This window comes from Lytechinus variegatus, chromosome 2 (genome assembly GCF_018143015.1).
Source record: "Lytechinus variegatus isolate NC3 chromosome 2, Lvar_3.0, whole genome shotgun sequence".
NCBI lineage: Eukaryota > Metazoa > Echinodermata > Echinoidea > Temnopleuroida > Toxopneustidae > Lytechinus > Lytechinus variegatus.
In genome coordinates this window covers 19,368,095-19,392,048 of record NC_054741.1, presented here as the reverse complement: position 1 = coordinate 19,392,048, position 23,954 = coordinate 19,368,095, and the positions used below count along the sequence as shown (strand labels likewise).

General features: G+C 34.8%; 1 protein-coding gene across 1 annotated transcript in view; it reads right to left on the bottom strand.

Annotated features, from left to right (window-relative positions):
• Window positions 1-7,436: 7,436 nt before the first annotated feature.
• The window catches only part of LOC121409679 (coagulation factor IX-like), a 31,507-nt gene continuing 14,989 nt past the window's right edge, over window positions 7,437-23,954 (bottom strand). The window contains exons 3-6 of the mRNA XM_041601587.1: window positions 18,798-19,123; window positions 9,644-9,795; window positions 9,021-9,213; window positions 7,437-7,612 (exon numbers count right to left, since the gene is read on the bottom strand). Coding sequence (XP_041457521.1) covers window positions 7,437-7,612; window positions 9,021-9,213; window positions 9,644-9,795; window positions 18,798-19,123 — 847 coding nt within the window. The remainder of the gene's footprint in view (window positions 7,613-9,020; window positions 9,214-9,643; window positions 9,796-18,797; window positions 19,124-23,954) is intronic.

Genomic DNA, 23,954 nt, shown 5'->3' with positions numbered 1-23,954 from the left:
AGTGTTGCCCCTTGATGAGTAGCCCCCAGATCAGCGAGATGTGGCTTCAACGAATTAGTGGACGAGATCGAGCCCCCAATGATGACATGAATTTTGACGAATCATGTCGGTGGAGAACCGGCGGCAGCTGGGGTCTTGCTCGTCACCGACATAGTCCCTCCTTTTTAACTTCAACTGCCTATACTAACATCTGTGGTCTATTCTAGCTTATCTTTCTTTTTATTTTGTTATCAATATTCATGTATATTTTCATGTACAACAGTAAAACAAATCAAAAGAAAGATTAAAGAGATTTGTTTAACTCTTTTAATAACTGTATTCATCAGTTTTTCTGATCATTCCCAGCAGCAGTAGGTAAATAATAAAAAAAGTCACTCCCATGTGACACAATATCAATCAATTAATTGATAATAATAATTTGATAAAGTGACCTTAAATTTGGAACTTATTATTATCCTATTTTATTCCCATAGTATTCTCTTTAATCAAAACCCCTAAATTTTTCGATAGCATACTAAGAAAATGATGTCATCTTCTTTTTTGAATTGCATCTATAAGTTTTTTTGTTCAAGTAATCAAATTTATTGGGGCAAATTGATATATAGCCCCTGCTGGAAGAACCAGACGCGTTTTTTTTGGGGGGGGGAGGGGGCTTTGGGGATTGAAGCCCCCCTAAAAAAAAATAGGCCACCCCAAAAATATCTATATATGTGTAATATGTGTATGTCTATATAATTGATTAATACAGTATTCCATTCATGTCGTCAAGTGCCGGCTAAAAAATAAAAGTTTTTATTTTCAAATTCTAACATTTTCTCTCTCGGTCGCTAAACGCTCGCAAAATATCATCTAAATGAAAAATACATTAATGCTCTCTGCAATAGGCTATAGTAGCCTGTCTTGCAATTTTTTTTCCAAAATTTTTGTCATTCTTTAGGATATTTTTCTTTAGAAAACATCTCCGTTGCTATATACTCCCTGATAGAGGCTAAACTTATCATGCTTATAGAAAACATACACTTATAGAGTTAGTAGTGCTGATCCATGTTTTGGATGGCGAGAGGGGAAAGACAATGTCCAAAATATTTCGGCGCGCTCTGCACGTCAAATTATAATGCAGACTTTAGTGCATGTGTAGCTCACCGAAAAGTTTACAGTTTAATAATGTTTAATAGTATTTTCATGTCAAATCTGATAGTTTTATATAGCGGTTTCAAATGTTTGTCAAACACATTTTTGCAATGGATTCTTAAATTTTTCAATATCTGTCAAAATTATGTTTGCCGCATCCCCAATATTTTCATCGCGATCGCTCTCCCCCCATCCCATGATAGAAGCAAGATCTAGAATGATTTGACTCTATTCTCAACAATATGTGTATACTTCCGTGTTATACAGGGCAGTGGTCATTGGGCTGTTTTTTGCAGCCTTTATGAAAGTTAAAAGTGTATCCCATTCAGTAATTTTACGATGTTGCAGGTGTAGGCCTACATTTAAATATAAAGATCATAAAGTGCTCCAAATGCTATAGGTCATACTTAAAACTTTTTCTTCCTGGTCACTACATTCCTTCGTAATATTTTAAGGGGTGTAATTTATATTTAAACCCAATCTCCTGTTGGCTACTTTTATGTTCAAAGTCTTCAAAACGCCTCAAGAGAGAGTAACAATTAATACAAACCCATTTCCTAATGACCAATCCTACCCCCATTTTATCGTTAAATGCCCTCATCTACATATTACATGAAAAATTCTCAAGCATTTTGAAAATGTGATTTTTTTTCGCTCGGTCGCTACGCTCCTTCGCACGATATTAGACATATTTCTATATGAGGAGAACTAGCAGCCGTTCGGTGTGTATAAGGCTATCCACAACAGGCCATTTTCACCCGTGTTAATTTAATTTTCAACTGCGTGAATCATCATCATTCGACCTAGACAGCTGGCAGCCGTCTGTTTCGAGGAGTTTTTTAACATTTTTTAAAAAAAATTCTCTTCTGTATTTGGTGAGTGAAGCCAACGGAGTTCAGCTGAACAACCAACAAAACAGAGACCGAAGCTTTTGGTCTACATTCAACCATGACATGAATAACAATGTAATATTTTTCAGGTCTTGCATGGTGTGTTAATGGGGTGCGTTTTGTTAATGATATTTTGGGAACAGATAGAAAATTTCTCTCATATTTTGATTTTCAACGCAAATACAATGTACACGTCAATTTTCTTCAATATTATGGCATGTGCAACGCCATTCGATATGGTTTCAATAAACACGTAATACCAAAAGCTAAGGAACCTATTATTCCACAAGCACTGCTTTTGATAATTAAAGTGAAAGGTTGTGCTCACATTTACAATATTTTTTGAAGTATAAGTTGAAAGATTGCAAAAGTATCATCAAATGGAAACAAACGTTTGACTTTGACAACGCTATATGGAGATAGCAAATACCTTTACATTCAACTGCAGATATCAACATGAGGTGGTTTCAGTTCAAAATAGTGAATAGATCATACTTTGTTACGATTTAAATTAGTTACAGTTAACTTATGTACTTTTTGTTATAATAATAAAGAAACTCTTATGCATTTTTTTTGTTCCTGTGCTCACACAAACGAAATATGATCTTAAATCGAAATTTGGTTTTCTCGTTTTTGCCTATCAAAATTTCAAACCAGAATAAACTATTCGGTTTTTACGGAAACAATAATGATGCTCTTAATTTTATTTTTATAATCGTTAGAAAATAAATTTTGCAGCAAAATGCAAACACTGTCTTCCAGTTTTTGACCATATTTTGTCTGAAGAAAATCATATGGAAAAATATGTATATATATAACAAATATGAAGGAGAAGAAATTCATAAAAAGGTGGTCATCTTTTATTTTTATTACATTAAGTCTCTCAGATATCATTCTAAAATACCTATACATATTTCTTAAATGATTTTTTTTTCTTTCCTTTGCACTTTGATTTTGCCTTTTTTTTAATACAAATGTTATGACAATTTCATGGAATATTTTATTGTACATATTTAAATTTTGTGTCATATACTGTCTTAATTATTCAATTATGTATTGTCGAAAATATGTATTTATTATAGTGATTTCAATAAAGGAAAAATGTGGAAGTTTTTTTTATAAATGACTGTGAGCACGCCGTCACTGTGAACAGGGAATATTGTCGAGGTGTCCACAGTGTGAAAAAACACTTCACACAGTTGAATACTGCATTAATAGTATGAATAACGTTTTCATATAGTCCACTTATGTGAGCACACTGTGATCACATTGTGTTATTTTTTAGTTAGGATAGGCCTACCCCCAAGGACAGCTCCTCTTTTTTAGCGTGGGATTTGGCTATTTTTTCTCTCCAATACTTTATCGTGTTATATCAGCCATCACGGGTCATGTTCTTTGCAGTTCTCCTGCATGCTGAGGATCCCATTCATAAATTTCAAAATGTTGTATATGGCCCTATTACTTGGAGATTCTCAATAGAGTGCCCCAAATTCTATGTTTCACTTCGCCTTTTCTTCTCGCTCACCACATTCCCTTGTAATACTTTTAAATGGGTGCATGCAGTTGACATTAAACCCCCAGTCCCTGCCATATTCTATTATACCTTATTATCATACGCCCAGGGGCGGAAATCTCTCCCAAAAGGTGGGGGGGCATAAGGCTGGACAATTTGACAAGCAAATAAAAAAGAAAGAAAAAAGAGTTATCACCCCAAATTTAACGTCATTTCGACGAAAATAAATTTGACAAGCAAGAAAAATAAGTTATCATCCCAAACGTAAGGTCATCTCGTCCTAATATACATGTTTCATTTCGATTTTGAATGATGTAGTAGGGGGGGGGGGACATTTGATATTGTGTCTCCCTACTATTTTAGTAGGGGGGGACACGTCCCCCTGGGATTTCCGCCCATGTATACGCCCAAAGGGATCTAAAAATTCAAAAATTCGCACTTGATGGAGGAATTAATTTTTCACTCGTTCACTCGGCCCACTCGCGTATAAATGAATAAAATGCCTGGAGAGAGTAACAACACAAACCTACTTCCTAATTACCAGCCCTGTCTCCCTCGTCACGTGACCTCATCTACATCTAAATCCATCATGCCCTGATGGGTGTTATACATGTAGATGAAATGGTTATTAAAACATTCTCAGACGTTTTGAATTTGTGATATTGTTTTCGCTCGGCCGCCACATTCTCTCGCATAATAATATTTTAGGGCCGAGTTAGGTAGCTATATATACATATATATATATATACATATATATATATATATATATATATATATATATATATATTATATTATATATATATATATATATATATATATATATATATTATATATATATATATATATATATATATATATATACATGTATATATATATATATACATGTATATATATATATGTGTGTGTGGGTGTGTGTGTGAGGGTGTGTGCGTGTGTGTATGTGTGTGTATATAATTCATATATTTATATATGGTTTGTTTTGGATTTGGGTCTACTTTGTTTTGTTCTTTCTTTGCATTCCATGTATAAATAGCCCTCCACAAATGTGCAAGGGAAGACTTTTTGATTGGGGCGGGGGGGGGGGAGGAGTGGTGTTTCAACCATTTTTATAACTGATTTCATTGTTTCTCCTTTAAGTTATATATGATTTATGCTTGTATTAAGTTAGTGAAAAAAGTCCAAATATGAAATGTAAAATATTATGTGTTTTGAAATGTTAAATTGAAATGTTATATATTTTTGTTCATGGAATCAGAATAAAACAATATGAAAAAAAAAAATACAGTGCGTCCCAGAAAAAACGAAACCGAGATTTAGTGATGATTTATCATAACTTCATCATAAATAAAATAGACAAATGACCTACCAACGTAAAGCTTAGAATCTCCTCTTTTATCTGGTACTACTTAGATTATTCCTCATTCACGCATGAGTGAGCAAAAACAATTCAAAGAAAGGATGCCAAAAACTCATTTGGCGGGGGGTATCTAAATTTCAAAAAGAAAGTCACATGACTAAAAAGTTCAATATCTGCTCTTGATTTGATACCTTAATCACAAAAAATGGTCGAGAAGTAAAAAAGTTATGATCCCTCGAAACAAATGCTTGTATTTCCATAATTTCAGTAAATAAACGTGTTTTCACCAGTTTGCCACAGAAGCTATCGCACGGTAACAAAAGAGTTAATGCATGGCTGATCGTCAACAAAACGGAGCGTCGAGTGAGTTTGAACGCTAGCCTGTAAAACCTCTTCATTTTATGAAATTATTGAAATTCAAGCCTTATTTCTAATAACCAGAACTTTGTTATTCCTTGACCATTTTCTGTAATTGATGTATCAAATTAAAGAGCAGATATTGAACTTTTTAACAATGTGGTTTTTCTTTTAAAACCCAATTACGGCCCGCCAAGTGACTTTTTGGAATCCCCTTTTCAAATTGTTTTTGCTCACTCATGCGTGAATGAGAAATAATTTAAGTAATTCCAGATGAAAGAAGAGATTCTAAGCTTTAAAATGGTAGGCCATTTGTCTATTGTATTTGTGATTAGTTATGATAAATCATAGATAAATCTCGGTTTCGTTTTTTGTGGGACGCACTGTATAGCTGCTTGGTCAGTATAGTCTCTCATGTACATTATGCTGCCCATGATAGGCCATTTCATTGTAGGAATAGTGTCCAAGTTTTTCTCAAGTCCCCAGAAGCCCCACCCCAAAGATTCATTTTTGTGCGTTACACAAAGGTAGGTTTATAGACCTTATTAAAAGACCTAAATTATTGCAGATGAGCTAAAAATATAAGAGTTTTAAGGCCAAGGGCTGAATGTTCATTTTAAAATAGTGGAAAATTCTTCCGTTTCTTCTGCCATTCTTCCAACCTTTCCATATTTTTTTTGTTCATAATTAGAACTTGAATTACAATTACGATTCAACTAGTCTCAAATGACGGTAACGCAATCAGTTTTTCCTTTTTAGATAACACGGCAAGACTAAAAGGGGCCTAAACATTTTTCCCCGGTAGGTCGATCCTGACATAAACACTACAAACATGGAACATAAAGCCATTGTAGAAACATTATGCGACAAAAATTTAAATGCATTTATTTAGAAATACATTAATGTAAATCAGTGGCGTGATGAGCCCAAAATTCTGAGGGGGCTAGATGTCGTATCACGTAAAATTAAGAAAAACTGGTGAGCGAGCAAAGTGAGTGAGCAAAAAAATTCGACATATCTATTTCAAATATCCAATTTTGTGATAGATTTGACATAAATTCAGAACATAATATCATATTTCACCCTTCCCTCTTTCCCTTTTTCTCTTTTTTTTTCTTGGTCGTGAAAACATTTTTGGGGCCAGCCTTTCCCAAAGCCCCCCATATACTCCACTGACGAAGATGCACAAACACAAAATCAAAAGTAAAAAAGAAAAGATCAAACCAACACAATATCACAAAAGATTAAATTACAATAAAGAGGAACAACTAAAGGGAGACGTGTGAATTAAATGGTAAACGCATAAACTAGAATCAATACGACTGATACCAAGTAAAACACTAGAGAGAATAAATAAGAATGCCTTAAAAAAATGAAATAGAATAAGACGTAAAACGAAATGGATGAGAAAATTGATCAAACACATGAATAAAGTAGGCCTACGATTTCACTCTCAGTTGCACAAAACACATCACTTATTAGATTCCTTTCAGATTTCAGAAACTTTACATGGTATGAAAACGGAAAGACTGATTATATCCTGTAAAAGGGTCAATGCTTCTATAGGTGGTGAAACACAACCATCAACCCAACCATCGTACAAAATACACAAAAAGAAATCATGTAGTCATTTATATATATAGCCATATGTCCTTGCTCGAGGCTTCATACACATACACACAAGGTAATGACGACAAAGGATTACTTTATTAAAATGATCCAAATGATACAAATCCAAGATAACCACAATACTTTCATCGCCCTTCACTATAGTTGATATAACAACCACTGTAACACACGACAATTAAACTCATCCTCATTGTTTGTCAAAGTAAATAACTGCACAGTAAATTTTTGCCACTAACAAAATACTAATTCTACAGCCAGCTGCACTATACCTAAAAATGAATGCATTAATGAAGTTCACAATACACAAACATATATATATATATCAGGCTGATACCTACAATTTTACTTAGATAAAGAATAATGAAGAAGAATAAAGAGTTCATTTTAATCACAATCCTTTTCCTAACGAGGATTCTCATCAATATTCCTCTTCATTGGCGGCGGAAGCCAACAATTTTAGGGGGGACGTAGGAAAATAAATTGACAAAAAAAAAAAAAAAAAGTCATCAACAACAAATTTATGGGGGGGGGCGTCCCCCCCTCCTCAAATTTAGGGGGGTCACGTCCCCCCCGTCCCGCGGCCTCTGTTCCTCTTCATTCTAGTTACTGCTGCATATACTAAACAAGCTATGTTGAGGATGATTGAAACGCCGAGCAATGAAGATACCGCTGATATGATGTTAATAGACAACTGAGATAAGGCTTGGGTGTGCATATCACAAGCGCACGGTACATCTGAAATATCATGAATGAAACAAAGTTATAATGGTGATATGATTTGGTCTCAATTTATTTTTTCATATAAGTCAGGTTTTCTTTCTTACTCTTTGAAGTTGTACGTCATAATACACTCTAAAAATATTGGGTAAAAATGCTCCATGAGGGTAATTATGTGTCCACCAACATTGGGCCTTTCTTTTAGGTAATTTTTTATTAATCCAGTGTGATGAAAATTTTGCCCATTCTAAAATAATTGTTGCTTATTTTCAACCTTATGCTGGACAATATGCTTCCCGCATTGGGTAAAATACTGCCCCAAATATTTTTCACAGTGTACTCATTACGCACCCAAAACTATATAGAGAGAGATAAATTATATTTATATCTAGTTTTGTGGCTTAAAATGTTAGATAAATCTTCGGAGGTTGTGCACATGCTCACTTTTCAAAATGGCATATAATTTGAAAAATACAATTCAATTCAATTCTAGTTTTCATTATTAGTTTTTAAGTCAAACCAATCTTAAAATGAGTTAATATGAATTGAAAAAAGAGTTAATATGAATTGAACAGGATGCCATCACTCTGTAATTGGACAATATAAATTTTCCCAAACTTCCACAAAAAGTGGCATCACTTTTAAACAAAAGCTAAAAGGAATTTAGAATTCTTAAACAGGTATAAAGTGAATACATACCTAAAACTATTTAAAAACATATTTCTTATTCTATAAAAAAATTGTATTCAATTTCCATCCATCCTATTCTCTGCTGCTTCTTTTTTGTCTCCTATTTAAAGGACAAGTCCACCCCTACAAAAAGTTGAATTGAATAAAAAGAGAAAAATACGAGCAAAATACTGAAAATATCATCAAAATCGGATGTAAAATAAGAAAGTTATGACATTTTAAAGATTTGCTTAATTTCACAAAACAGTTATATGCACATCCTAGTCGGTATGCAAATGAGGAGACTGATGATGTCATCCACTGACTATTTCTTTTGTATTTTATTATATAAAATATTCTAATTTTCTCCTCACTGCCAAGTGAAACAACGATTGATGGAATTAGCATTGTTTAATACTATATGGTTCAGTCTAGCTGGTCCTTATTGTCAAATCTATAAAAACTGAAATATTGCATAATTCAAACAATTAAATAAAAGAAATAGTGAGTGAAGGACATCATCGTCTGTCTCACTTGCATGTCACTGAGTCGTGCATACCACTGTTTTGTGAAAATAAGCGAAACGTTAAAATGTCGTATAACTTTATTATTTTACATCCTATATCGATGAAATATTCAGCGTTATGCTAGTTTGAGTTTTCTCTATTTATTCAGATCATCATTTCTCTGTGTAAACTTAACCTTTAAAGAACTATCCATCTTGGTTGGATTCCCTGAAAATTTTTGCTGAACTTACATGAAATTTGCGTTGGTGTGGTAACGAACGACCGGATCCAATCTTCGTAACGTGTCAGCCTGGTATAAACACCGGGTGCTTCACGTTTGCCACACTTATAACCCCAACTCACCACACCAATCTGAAAATACTGGTCTGCAGAATCATTATACTTATGATCGGAGAGATATACCATGGGACCACCACTGTCGCCCTTTAAGGGTAAAAAATGAAGACAAAAAGTTGTACATGAAGATACTATAATATCAACAATTCTAAATTATCAAAATAATCGAGCAAAAACAAAACGCGAACACAGGATAAACTTACGTACTGCAAATTTATAGAGTAGGCTTAATGTCGCAGATGAAGTTTGAATTATATTAAAATCCGATCCCCACAGTCAATTTTGCATAAATTAATAGAGACTGTTTTGCAAATGCTGGTTACATTTTTGTTTGAAAATTTCACCCATCAAAAACAATTAATTGAACGTGCATGGGTTCAGTATGACATGAACACTATTTCTCGAGAATGAAAAATGTTTTTGAACTTTATTTCCATCCTTGCAATCCTTTCGGACTTTTTACGAACCCTGACGGAATCCCAAACAAAGTCAAACTCAAACTTAGAGCAATGATCACCTGACAAGAATCAGCTTTACCATCATCATAGCCAGCACAGATCATATTCTCGGTGACGAAGCCTCTTGTGTTTAATTTCGTGGACTGAGTGCACTTCGTCCAGTTATATATAGGAACGATTGCCTCATAAAGAGTGTCAGAGTGGCCAAACACTGCAGAGAGGAAAATCCATCATCCTTATTACATAAAATCCATTATACCATCGAAATATTGTATTATCTATCTATAGTAAGTGACCTAGTGAGCCAAAAGAAATGGGAGTGCATGGTATACATGCGCCACTGCGTGTGAGGCGGAAAATGTAAAACAAAGTTGCGAACGAGCGAAAATAACTTTTCTTTAAAAAAATGTAATTTGATTTAATTATTTTGATTCAGAAAATAATATCACATTCCACCCACTTGTCTTTGGGTTTTCGTTCCTTTTTTTCTTTTTTTCATTGTCTTGGTCGCGAAATTCTATGTGTGTGTGTGCGTGTGGGTGTGTGGGCAGAGGGGGGGGGGGGTGATGGTGTCAAGTGCCAAAAGCGATCCGTACGCCAGTGTATAGATCTTACAAGAGTTCACTATGTGACTCGACGACTGCAATACCATCCTCCTATACGACTGAGGTAGTCATCGGGATTGAAATACAAATCAGTAACATCATCATCATTATTATTATTATCATCATTATCATTATTATTGTTATTATCATTATTATTATTATTATCATTACCATTATTATTATTGTTGTTGTTATGATCCAATATCATCCAAACAAAAATGGAATTTCATTTAATCAATTGCCACAGTGTATACCATTGGTTTCGATCACGGGGGGATATATCCCCCCCCCCCCCCATTATATTAAGTGGGGTGGCTTGCGTTATCAGATCTCCCAATAATTTACGGTCGAACATCATAATATCTGTGACGAATCCATATGCCAAGTATTATCTTGATCAGCGCTTCAGCTCTCTTAGCCTCAGGGGTGACAGCCCGCTAGCCCGAAGGTCCGCGAGACCGAGGGTCCGCGAGAACGAGGGCCCGCGAGATCGTGGGTCCGCGAGACCGAGGGTCCGCGAGGCCGAAGGTCCGCGAGACCGACTTTTTTTTCCTTTCATCGGTACCCGCTGTCAAGTGGTTTAAGGCGCCTCGTTGCACATGTTGCAGCGGCGTTTATGTAAAACAGGATCATGTTCCTTCAATTAAAAGTAGCAAACAATTGAATAATTTGAGCAATGTTTATCTTTAACCAAAAATTTTTTTTTCTCCATTTTTCTGGTATAACTCCAAATTAATTTCGATTCACATAAATAATTTCCTTTTTCTTTAAATATGCATGAAACACACAGTAGGCCCTATATCTAATAGTCCATCGTTGTTAATATCTCCAACAACAAGAATGTCTGAGCATACAATGCTTCCAAAATAAACACTTATTCTAATACAGAATGTTTTTATTACCCCATAACAACTGCTGCGTAACATCTTCACCTGTATTCTCAAAAGAGGGTTTGTTATTACACATTTTCCAAGCAGTTATACATTGACAATAAAATAATGGAAGTTGTTTCATTTCAGCTAGCATTTGACTGAACTTCGCTAGATCACTGTATTGTAACTTCCGTGACTGGTTGCCCCAAGATCAGAGTTTGGTAAGGCTCTTAAACCAGCAATGATATAAAATGATTTTAATAATTCAAATTTTTACCACTTTTTTAAAAGTATGATTACTTTTCTAGTATGTATGTCCTTACCACTGGCGTAAATCCGTGTTGATGGGTGGGGAGGATGACTGAAATATTTTGGCATTTTTTTGCAATCATGATTTTAGATATGCAAGGAATTGTCATTGATATGTCCACACTGGCGTTCCGTGGGTCACGGCATTGTGGGGGCACCAGCAATTTTTTGTATCACTGAGTGAGCGCGCGAAGCGCGAGCTGATATATATATATATATATATATATATATATATATTCACTCCTAAAAAGGGACATTATCAAATTTATGATAGGTACTTGTCTTGCTAAACAATGCGAGCGCGAAGCGCGAGCTGAAATTTTCGTATATTTTGACAACAAACAGCGAGATTTAAGGAATATATTTTAGGAATCCATTATAAGTATGCATATCTCACCATAGTCATCTAATGCGAGTGCCAAGCGCTTGCTGATTTTATTAGAATTACATCTGAACACACGAAACACTCTTTGTAGTCATTGCAAATCATGATTATCATACGCATCTCACCAACCTGAAAATTTATATAATTCAGACCTGAAGTGGGGCATTCTAAAGTTTCTTTGAAGGAATTAACTAGGACCACATAGGTATTTCATTGACCAAATGATGCGAGCGCGAAGCGGAAGCTGAAAAATTTTCACATTCAGATCAGAAGAAGGAACATTTTAAGGACTGATTTTAGGAATTCACGAAGAGCAGACATATCTCACAAATCCACTAATGCGAACTTAATCACGAACAGAAATGTTTATATACCTGTGTACAGAGACCTTAACATGGGGCAATCACTTTTCGAGTCATGTAAAAGAAGCATATGTCAATATATGATAACTCAAGTGCTAGAAAATATATTTGGTTTATATTGACTTTTAAACTTGATGTTTTAGGATTATATATCTTGTTAAACAGACAATGCGAGCACCAGGAACAATGAAGACATAGGCCCTGGGCAAATTATGTTTCATAAAGTTATGATAAAAAGGTTTCTTATGTAATGTAACATAAATAATTATAATATAACATAATGAATTATATTTTCTTCTTTCCCACTAAGTTTCTCTTCCTTTCTCCCTCATTTCTCCTTTTCCCCGTTTTTTTTTTTTTTTTTTTTTTTTTTGGGGGGGGGCATGTGCCCCCATGCCCCCCCGGTAGTTACGCCACTGTATGTCCATATGGCAAATACCCCTCCGATATTGTTATCTTTTTTACCCCATGATGGTTTAATGGTTTTATTAGAGATTACATTCAAAATGTTTTGACATTCCATCTTAATCCCTCCCCAAAACCCCAACATTTGTGAATTGGAAGAAACGGGTGTTTCTCTTCAATGTTATAAAAAGGACAAAAGTATTTCGTTTGCAAATGGTGAACTGGCTCTTTATTTGCATTTTATGATCCAATGATATTGTTTTATTTGTTAAGCGGTATTTTAGGAAGAATTTTCACCAACAAAACAATTATCTCTTGTGATTTTTTTTTCATTTCTTCGGTAAAAAAGTGGGGGGATGTTTGTACAGGCCATCCCCCCTCGAAAAGTGTGGGGGATATATCCCCCTATCCCCCGGGATTTACGCCAGTGGTCCTTACAACTTGCAGGGCTATACCATTTATAATTTGTTACCATATTGTAATTTCTGCTTTTGTTTGTCAAACTATTTTTCATATTGAAATTCGGTCTATAATGTTTTTGCAATGTATATGCCATAATGCTTTTATGAAACAGGCTACATGATTCGAAAATGTAAAACAAGTTTTGTACCGGCCGCGATTCAACTAATTTCTAAATTATGCTGATTACGAAAAATGTTGATATTTTTGACTGCTTAATGATTGAAATTTACCCTCACGTAATAATTCAATTTCTAAACATTTCCATTTGACATTTTCCATGATTACCGAATTTAAAATTTTACCTTTTTGCAATATATTATGTGATCTTTTATCTTCTTGTTATTCTTCTTCAACTTTCTTTTTTTCATTGTCGTCTTCTTCTTCTCCATCTTCTTTTCTCCTCCTCCTTTTTTCTCCTTCTTTTTCTCTTTCTCTTTCTTCTTCTTTTCTTCCTCTTCTTTTATTCTCTTCTTCTTCTTCTTGTTATTCTTCTTTCTCTTCTTTGTTTTAATTATGGGTGGGTTTTACATTATCGTAAGTAATATGTACGCAGTAGTATGCTCTTTATTGCATTCAGTCTGATATATGTGTACTTTTTAATTATGTAAATAATTCCACTATTTTGAGACTGTACATATTTATATCCATGTGCAATTCAGTCTTTGTAACTGAGATGCATGATTTAATAAATCCCATACCATAGCCATTCTTTTTCAAAAGACGTTTTAAGAACAAGTGAATTTGGTCTAAAGTAATTGAGGTGTAGTTCAGGAAGGAACTTCCACCTAAAATTGTGATCCTTGTTTTCAACTAGATTGTTTAGTCAAACTGTTTTACTGTTTTAGGGCGTCACATTGTAAGACAAAATCAGGCATTCATTCCTCCTTTTTCAGTCTATCAATCATTGTTTTTCTTTTTATTTTATCACGCCCTTTCCACATAAATTTAAATATAATTTGTTATTTTTGTTAATTAATGTGATCAAGCATGGGAAATACCGTCATGAAATAGGTTATGTTTGAAATAATTTGAGATTGTAGTACAGTCTTAAATTATTGAAAGAGATTGCTATTTAAATTTCCAAAGCTAAAACCCGAGCTTTTCGAAACATTAATGGTCCAGCAACTTTGCAAAACCTTTGGACTCTTTCCTTTATTTGATCACTCTTATTCAAATCAACTGATAACAATTCTACAACTACTAAAAATAACAGGGCAGACATTTGACAACCTTGTCTTACTCCTCTAGAGGGAAATAAACTGACTGCCAATTTAAATTCATAATACAACTCTCTGCATTAGCATATAAAGCATTTACACACTCAGCAAAAAAAGTTCTTGGACACTTATAAAAGTTAAAATATCCCATATAGATATTTGATTAAAGGCAAATTATTGTATGTCAACATGACCAGACAATATTCCTCTTCCAGTATGACATGAAATTTTCATGTGAATTCAGTCATGCATGGGTGGTTAAATGCTTTAAACAATACCAATGTCAGTAAAAGATAATGGCAAGAAATGGACCAGTCAGTGCACGGCTAGTTACAGGTATTAAACAATAGCAATGTCAGTAAAAGAAAATTGCAAGAAAACGATCAGCCATTCTTTCAGTTGTGAAAGTTTATGTGGCATCAATATCCATTTAACGATGAAAGCAAAGTTAAAGTCCCTACAACAACAACAACTATACTACTAATACTACTGCTGTAGCTGCTGATATCATGATAACAAAATAGTAATAACAACAATAAAAAAATGGGTTTTAGTACAACTACCTGAGAGGACTACACCTCCGGAGGGCGACTCCCCAATGAAAACTCCCCCGACCATTCTCCCGAGGCATGGGCGGAAATCTGTCCCGAAAGGTAGGGGGGACCACAAGGGCGGATCCAGCCTTCGGCGCCAATGGGGGGGGGGCGCGATTTTTTTTCAGCCATATGTTAATCCCCGATCAGCTGCTCGAAGATGATTTTTGTTTGTTTCATTGAAGGGGTAGTCCCCATGGTCACTTCTAAGCTTTATTCATAAATCAACATATATATATAATATCATAATCCGTATTTATATATTGCAAGCGAGCAATTTTCTTTTTGGGGGGGGACATTTTATATATTTTTTCCTAAAATTTGAACATTCTGGGCAATTTATTTTAACCTGAAAAAGATGTGTGTGCAACTAAATGATTACTACGAACGCGAAGTGCGAGCAGAAATGAACTGACAAAAATAAAAGGTACCTCTTAAAGACTGCTTGCAAATAGCCATGAAGGCGTTACATATTTCAACAATCAAATAATGCGATCGCGAAGCGCGAGCTGAATTTTTTTATTTCACCTAAAGAATGGAAATTCTAAGCTCTTTTTTGCAACTCAAACATAATATGTATATAACTGGACAATTGATGTGGAGCGCGATCAGAAAATTTTGAGATTTAGACCTATAAGAACGAGACACTCTATTCATGTTCTGTAAATCATGAAAAGGGTGAGTAATTGGGGGTCTTGCTTAAATTAATAATGCGAGTGCAAAGTGCGGCCAGAAAATGTTCATATACGTTTAATTTGAACCTATCGAAAAGGTACTTGTTAAGCAGGATCCAGCCTTCGCCAATGGGGGAGGGGTGGATTTTTTCAGCCATATTTTCCCCGATCGCTCGAAGATAATTTTTTGGTTTCTTTGAAGGGGTAGTCCTAATAGTCATTTCTTAGCTTTATTTTTATGAATAAACATAAATATATAATAACATAATCCTTATTTATATAATGTGAGCGCGAAGCGCGAGCAATTTTTTTTTAGAAATATAATGTAATTTTCCTAAAATTGTGAACATTCTGGGCAATGTTTGCTATCCTTAAAAAGATGTGTATGTAAATGAATTATTGCTACGAACGTGAAGCGCGAGCAGAAATGAAGTGATGGAAAAAGGTACAAAAACTGCTTGCAGTTAGCCATGAAAGACGTTACATATTAAAAAATAAATCAAATAATGCGAGCCCGAAGCGAGACATATTTTTTTTACATTTTAGCCTATGGAATGAAAATTCTAAGCATTTTTTGTAATTCAAACAGATATTTATATAACTGAACAATTGATGCGAGCGCGAAGCGCGAGCGGAAAAAATCGAGATTTATACCTAAAACGGGACACTCTATTCATGTTTAATAAACCATGAAAACGAATGAGTAATAGGGGATCTTCCTACATTAATAATACGAGCACAAAGCGTGAGCAGGACATTTTTGATATCGTGATCTGAAACTGGATAATGATTTAAATAGAGAAAAAGTTTAATATCTGAATAAACATGTGCGCTTGTTTCATATTTAGACCTAGAATCTAGGCATTCTAAATGCATCTTTGATCATCAAAAATCAAAGCGAGCGCGAAGCACGAGCTTAAACTATTTGATATTCCGTTCTGAAAAAAGTCAATTTCAGCTCTATATATTTCAAGCACTCTGTAGGAAAATTGTGAGATGGATATAGATCGCACTTAACAAGGAGCTGATATTCTTCATTATTACTTGAGTTTTGACATAGGACCGGGACATCCTAAGGGCATGTCATATGGAAATGATGACTATCTTCCTATTCCTCTGGCTAAGCGCGAGATGAAACAAAATGGACAATTTAATCATTAAATTAATATCTTATTTATTAATGCCCAGTGAGGGTGAGCAATCGTCTGATGATATAATCCCGGATATTATGGCCTGAAAACTGGACATTTCAAGCGCTTTTGTAATTATGAATAGAATGCATCAGTTGATAATTTTTTTAACCATTAATGCGAGAGCAAATCGCGAACCAAAATCTTTGATAAACTGTCATGAAAACTAATATTGAGACATACCTAACTCGCCAATAAAATACGGGTGAAGGTGAGTTTTGAACAATGACAAGCCGCCATACGTGTACTGTATGAAAGCAATAGCTTCGATCCAGCTGAGGCATGGCGGCTTGTCATTGTTCAAAACTCACCTTCACCCGACAAAGGAAAATATAATTGGTATAGTGTCGAAAATCTGTCTATCTGACGGTCAATCGGATCTGGCTCGCCCTAACCATTAACCCGTCTCTGTGGTCTAGTGGTTAAGGCACCGGCGTTCAAAGCTGGGGGCCCGGGTTCGATTCCCGGCAGAGACATTTTTTCGGCATCACCAATTTTTCCAAAGGGTAGATAGCTCTGGGGAACCTTGATTTAAGCTACGCCTACCACTGTTCTCTTCATCCATTTCTTTACAATATTTAAATGAAAAAGAGTTGCCAAAAGCTGTTGTACATGTAAAGCTTTACACACACACACACACACACACACTCCTATATATATATATATACAGCGGCGTAACTACGGGGGGCATGGGGGCACGTGCCCCCCCCAAAAAAAAAAAAAAACGAGGGAAAGAAGAAAAAGAGGGAGAAAGGAAGAAAAACGTAGCGGGAAAGAAGAAGCTATTGTTCATTATAATTAAGGTAATAAGTATGTTATGCTATATTACATAAGAATCTTTTTTTCATAACTTTATGAAACATCATTTCCTCACGACAGGGCCTATGTCTTCATTGTTCTGGGTGCTCGCATTGTCTGTTTAACGAGATATATGATCCTGTTGTACCAAAACCTCCCATTTTCAATTCAATATACATCAAATTTATTTCCTCGCACCTCGAGTTATTATTGTTTTGTGTAGTGACATATACATCGTTTTCATGACTACTTAAAGTGTCCCTTTTCTAATTCAATTCAATTCAATTTATTAATAATTCATAAAATGCAAAGCAGATATATACAATAAAATGTGTATGGGTATCACAACAAAAGCCAATGGCTTGCTAAACAGTGATCCCCTTACATACAAAATATACATTATGACATGGTAAATCAAGAACTTAAAACAACAATCAAATCTACAATAGGTCAATTACAACCAGACTACAAACAACAGACACACAAAACCCCAAAAATCTGAATATCAAATTTTTTTAGCTCGCGCTTCGCGCTCGCATCATTTGGTTAGTGAAATACATATGATCTTAGTGAATTACTGCAAACAAACCTTAGAATGGCCCTCTTCAGGTCTGAATTTCCTAAATATTCAGCTCGCGCTTCGCGCTCGCAATATTTGATTAGTGAGATGCGTATGACAATCATGATTACAATGACTACAAAAAGTGCTTCGTGTGTTTAGATGTAATTCTAACAAAATCAGCAGGCCCTTGACACTCGCATTAGATGAGTATGGTGAGATATATACACTCTTAATGTATTCCCTAAAAAAATATTCCTTAAAATATCCCTCTTTTGATTATAAAAAAATTCAGCTCGCGTTGTTTGTTTAGCGAGACAGGTACGTATCATGATTATATGCTTATATTGTCCCTTTTTAGGTCTGAATATAAAATTTTTTCAGCTCGCATTATTTGATCAGTGACATACATATCTGTTTAATGGCACTGTTCTTAATGTATTAGGTCAACGTACCTAGCAACTGAGCGCGCTTCGCGCGCTCACTATGTGACTCAATTTTGATGCTGGTGCCCCCCCAATGGCGTGACCCACGGTACGCCACTGTATACATGGTATATATACATTAATTTACCAAATGTGTTGAGATCAGAATAGTGTCTAAACGCAACCTTTCAAGAAAAGCCCCCGCCCACCCCGGTCTCCCAGCCTTGACGGACATTTTCAATAAATTTGCTGTGTTGTTGAATACGCCGTGCATCGCAGAACGAAAACTCCCCCTTTTTGTCTTCTTGTGCATATTTCGTCAAAATGCAAAAAAACTGATTTTTTGTTTCTTCTTACCGTCATTTTTCCGTTTTCCCCATCCAGTGATTGTTACATTATCTCCTATGGTAACCCAATCATCCATGTCTTTAGTCAAGTTAGTCATGTTAATAGTCGGAAGACAAACCGTGTTCACTTTATAATCGTCTCGGATGGTGAAAGGTACTTCCACTTTTAACAAAGCGAGGTCGTTGTCGTGGTTTTTGTTATCTCTGTAATCATAGTTTGGGTGAACGATGATTCTTTGTACGTTTTGTTCTTGCGTTACATCATTAGTACCAGTAATGTTGACCGAGCCGACTCTTAAACTGTATACTCCTGGCGTACAGAGATTAGTAGGTTCGCTTCATCCATGTAAAAAAAAGAGAAATTACAAAGCTTCGTAAAATATACAGGAACGAAATTATACAGTGCATACCACAAAAAACGAAACCGAGATTGATCGATGATTTATCATAACTTAATCACAAATACAATAGACAAATGACCTACCATTGTAAGGCTTAGAACAGCCATTCTCAATTACTTTTTTTGAAGCTCCACATTTCTTGTTCAGAATCTGTAATGCGCCACTATCCATCACGCAAACCAGCAGAGTATTTCGGAAGGGGTCTAGAGGCCCCTGGTGGGGATCGTGGGGGCAGAACCCGCAGAAGTTTTGGAATATGAGACCTTTTAAATTGCCAAGAAGGGGTCTAATCAATATCAACAGAAGAAAGTACAAATGCCAACAAACTACACATTATTAATCAAAAGAAAAATGATCAGTGACTTTTTCACTTTTGCACCAGATCTATTGGCTGAACCAAGTGGCGTAATGAGTAAAGAGAAAGTGAGGGGGCTGAAGCAAAATATTGAACTTTTCAATACAAATATCTACATTTTGACATAATATCAATAGAATAATACAATATTACACTCTTTCCCTTTCTCCTTTTTTCTTGGCCTTGAAACGCCACCATTTGAGAATCCCTGGCTTAGAATCTCCTCTTTCACCTGAAATTACTTACAAGATTTGAAGATTCAAGATTCAAGATTCAAATATTTATCTCTGTAAAAAAACAGAAATTCGGCCTCCGTTGGCACTAAAATTTACATGACAACAATTATATAACATTACATACAAAATACAGACATAACATAAACATTATAAATAGACGTACAACTCACTTTCAAAATATACTCATTTTGTTCGGGCTCATTCAATATGCAACAACAATGCACATATGTTGTTATGTAATCTATCCGAAAGCCACAGCTACAATATACCTAAAATGCAACCTAAAAGATCTTAATAATAGTTGTCAAAGGTATCTGTCAGGGTGTAAATTCCTACATGATAAAAAGTTGCATTCTCATGACGATGATGGGTGAACCCATACAAAAATTTCAAGACTTGTTACATAGTCAACAATATTGTTACGAATGTAAGCAAATATGTCTAAATCATGACTGGAACAATTATTTTTCCTGTTGTAAACGCTGTTTTGAACACCTATTCCCTTTTAACCAATTAAATAACAATGAGCTTGATGATGTAATAGCGGCTGACGAACCCCAAGAAAACAATTTTGACGGACTTTCTCATTTACATTTTGATCCTTTTTTAGCACATGAAAGTATTATCCAAAACATTGATGTTGACCCTGACTTCCAATTCTTTACTGAAAGTTCAAATGACTCTCGTTACTACAGTTCTGAGGAATTCGATGAAATATTTGGGAATGTTGATGTTCCGAGCAGTGGAAAATTTTCCAGCACAAACACAAATGAGAATACAAATCAGACAAGGCATATCAATTAATTCAAATTAAAGAGAATAGCGATTTGGAATTAAAGACAATCTAAAGGAGTGAAATATGAGGGAACCTGCATAAAAAACAAGGCTTGTTAAGTCTGCAGGATCCAGAAAAAATTCGGTCTTAATGAGGAAAGGACAGGTAAGAAATTGATTATAACAAAGTAATGCCAAAATATGACGATTGTGTAAGGAATTAGTATCCCTAAATTAGACCCCAAAGTAACCAATCTGGAATAAAATTATTGGAAATGGTTTTTCAACTGATTTGAGTAGGTATGGGTGTCAACATTTACCAAAAAAAGTTAGGAGGAATGCGGGTTGGGGAAAGTGCTTTTTTTCAGGGTCAAAGGTCAATGACCTTTTCATATGTACTGTATAATGGTATCTCTGAGATGGAAAGGCGCAGGTTGGTGATAATGGTGTCAAAATACACAAATTCTTACCAGAATATCAAATAAAATTAAATTAAGTACCTAGAATGCACATTCACCGATAAAATTCAAGGTCAAAGCCTTTCAAAGGTCAATGACCTTTTTTACATTATATACCATACTGTATAATGGTATCTATGAGATGATAAGGTACAGGCTGGCGATCATGGTGTCAAAATGTACAGATTCTTACAAGAAGATAAAATAGAATGAATTCAATTACTTAGAATGAACATTCACCAATAAAATTCAAGGTCAACGCTTATAAAAGGTCAATGACCTTTTTACATTATATATACCATATTGTATAATGGTATCTCTGAGATGGAAAGGCGCAGGTTGGTGATAATGGTGTCAAATGCACTGATTCTTACCAGAAGATCAAATGAAATAAAATCAAGTGCATCTAGTGTATCTAGAATGTACATTCACCCATAAATTTTAAGGCCAAAGGTCAATTACCTTTTATACATTATATAATGGTATCTCTGAGATAAAACACCACAGGTTGGTGATCTTGGTGCCAAAATGCAAAGATTAATATTGTACAAGTAGATTAAACAACACCAAAATCAGTATAAAGAATAAAGTTTCAACCTTGAATTCCAAGATCAAATGAAATATTATATATATCTGTATGACATAAAAAATAACAAACATTTATTCTAATTTTATTTGTGATAATGTAAATAAAGATGGCTAATTTGTAATGAAAACATGGAGGTTTCATAAATTCAGTCTGAAGTAATGAAGGTCATGGAGAATGTATTTAGGGGTCAGAGGTCAATGAACTCTTTCCAAAATATCAGTGGAAATTAAGTAAAAAAGTTTATAACCAAATAAAGCTTCTTCATATACTGTGACGCATTGCCAAAAACAATGAACAAAAATTAATAAAATCGAGCATGTAATTTGAAGTTATATTTATCTTAAGTAGCAGCATTTAATGCATCATAATATCTAAATCAAGGTGGTCGTGTCTTTTTCTCTCCAGCGATAGTCCACTCACCTCAATGCTATAATACATACTATAAACTATTAGCTTAATCTTCTGAAAATGGAAAGGATAGGTCTAACTCTCAGCTAGAATCATCTGAGGGCATTTCCAATCAGCATAGGGATGACGATGAAGATGAAATGAAGGCCATACTTAGAGCTGCAACTTTTGTCATAGTAAATAGCATGTATCTCAACTTCAACAAAGATGAATTCCCGTATTATTATTAATTACCTCTCATTGCGAGCTGCCAGAATCTCTTGGGATGCTATAATGCTGCAGGACAAAACTTCGTATCTGCTCTCTAGCTGCCGTACGTCACACATGATGCTATTTCTACTAGGTATCAATTTGTACAAGGATCATGTATTTGGTCCAGAACAACCGATTGCTACTATTCACAAATTAGGCATAAAAAATAAAATTCAAAAGGAGATAATAGCTTACAAGTAGACATCCGTCGACCTAACAAAACTCCTACAGCACCACTTCCAGTTCTTGAGGATCAAGCTGTGCAACGTATCAGTAATATAGATCCTGGTCTGATATCCCTTGACAGAACATAAGGCTTTCATTGAATGGGCCAGATCAAAGTCCTGAAAATCTCAGAAGGTTTTCAAGAGTTTGATTACTCTTTGCCGAAATTGAGACACTTAACTTCATTTACTATGACCAAAGCTGCAGCTATAATGATTGCCTTATTATAATTATTCATCATTGTCCCTGGCTATATGAAAATGTTCTTGGATGATGCATGCCATTAGGGTTAGGCCTATCCTTTCCATTTACAGATTAAGTTATAGTTTATAGAATTGATTGTAGCATTTCAAGGTTTAATAGTGACCTATTGCTTTAGAGAAATTGGTACCTTGATTTAGATTTATAAAATGCATATCTAAATGCTGCTACTTTAGAAAACTTCACCATTTCAAATTATATCAAACATGATTTTTTTTACACTTTTGGCAATGCATTACTACAAAATATATTAAAAAGTTCTATTTGATCTCAATTTCATCTCGAACTTGTATTTTGACATCATCATTGGTCAAAGAATCAACTATTAAATTTCTGTTAATTTCCCAAGCAGGTCAGTCTTTTTCCCCATCAGAATCACTATATACCTACATGCCACAATAAAGTTATCGACCTATTTACTTAAATGCCCTGTCATTATTGACAAAGTTGATTGACCTATAACCCCTAAATATATTTTTCATGGCCATCATTTATCCTTATTTCAGAGTAAAATTATCAAACAAGCAAGTTTTCATTACAAATAGCTATCTTTCTTTCTACTATTCACAAATGAAATATGATGGATTAATTTCTTAGGGGGGGGGAATCTTGCATGGATATATGAATATTTATTAACTTTTGACCTTTGACTTTGGATTTTAAAGGCGAAGGATAATTCTTTATTATTATTTTGTGCCTTTTTATCTTCTTGCAAAAATTGCTTTTGACACCAAAATCACCAACATGCGTTTTATCTCAGAGATACCATTATACGATATATAGCCTATTAAGGTCATTGACCTTTGACCTTCAACTTTATGGATTAATATGCATTCTGGGTACTTAATTTCATTTTTTTTTAATCTTTCTGTAAGAACCTCTGCATTTTGACACCAAGATCACTAACCCGCGCATTTTCATCTCAGAGATACAAGTCTACCGTATATGGTATATAATGTAAAAAAGGTAATTGACCTTTGAAACGCTTTGACCTTGAATTGCATTGGTGAATGAGCATTGGGAGAGAATACAAGTTTTAGTATGTAAACAAATATTGACTATGAACCAGTTCACTGCCCTTTAGAAGGAGGTCAAGTTCACGTGTACTTCTGTTGGGGGAAGTCGGTCAAAACGCGCACCCGGAAGGATTGTATCACATTAAAGCGTGCGCGGTAATTTTACACATCCGAAATGCGCTAATGCGCGAT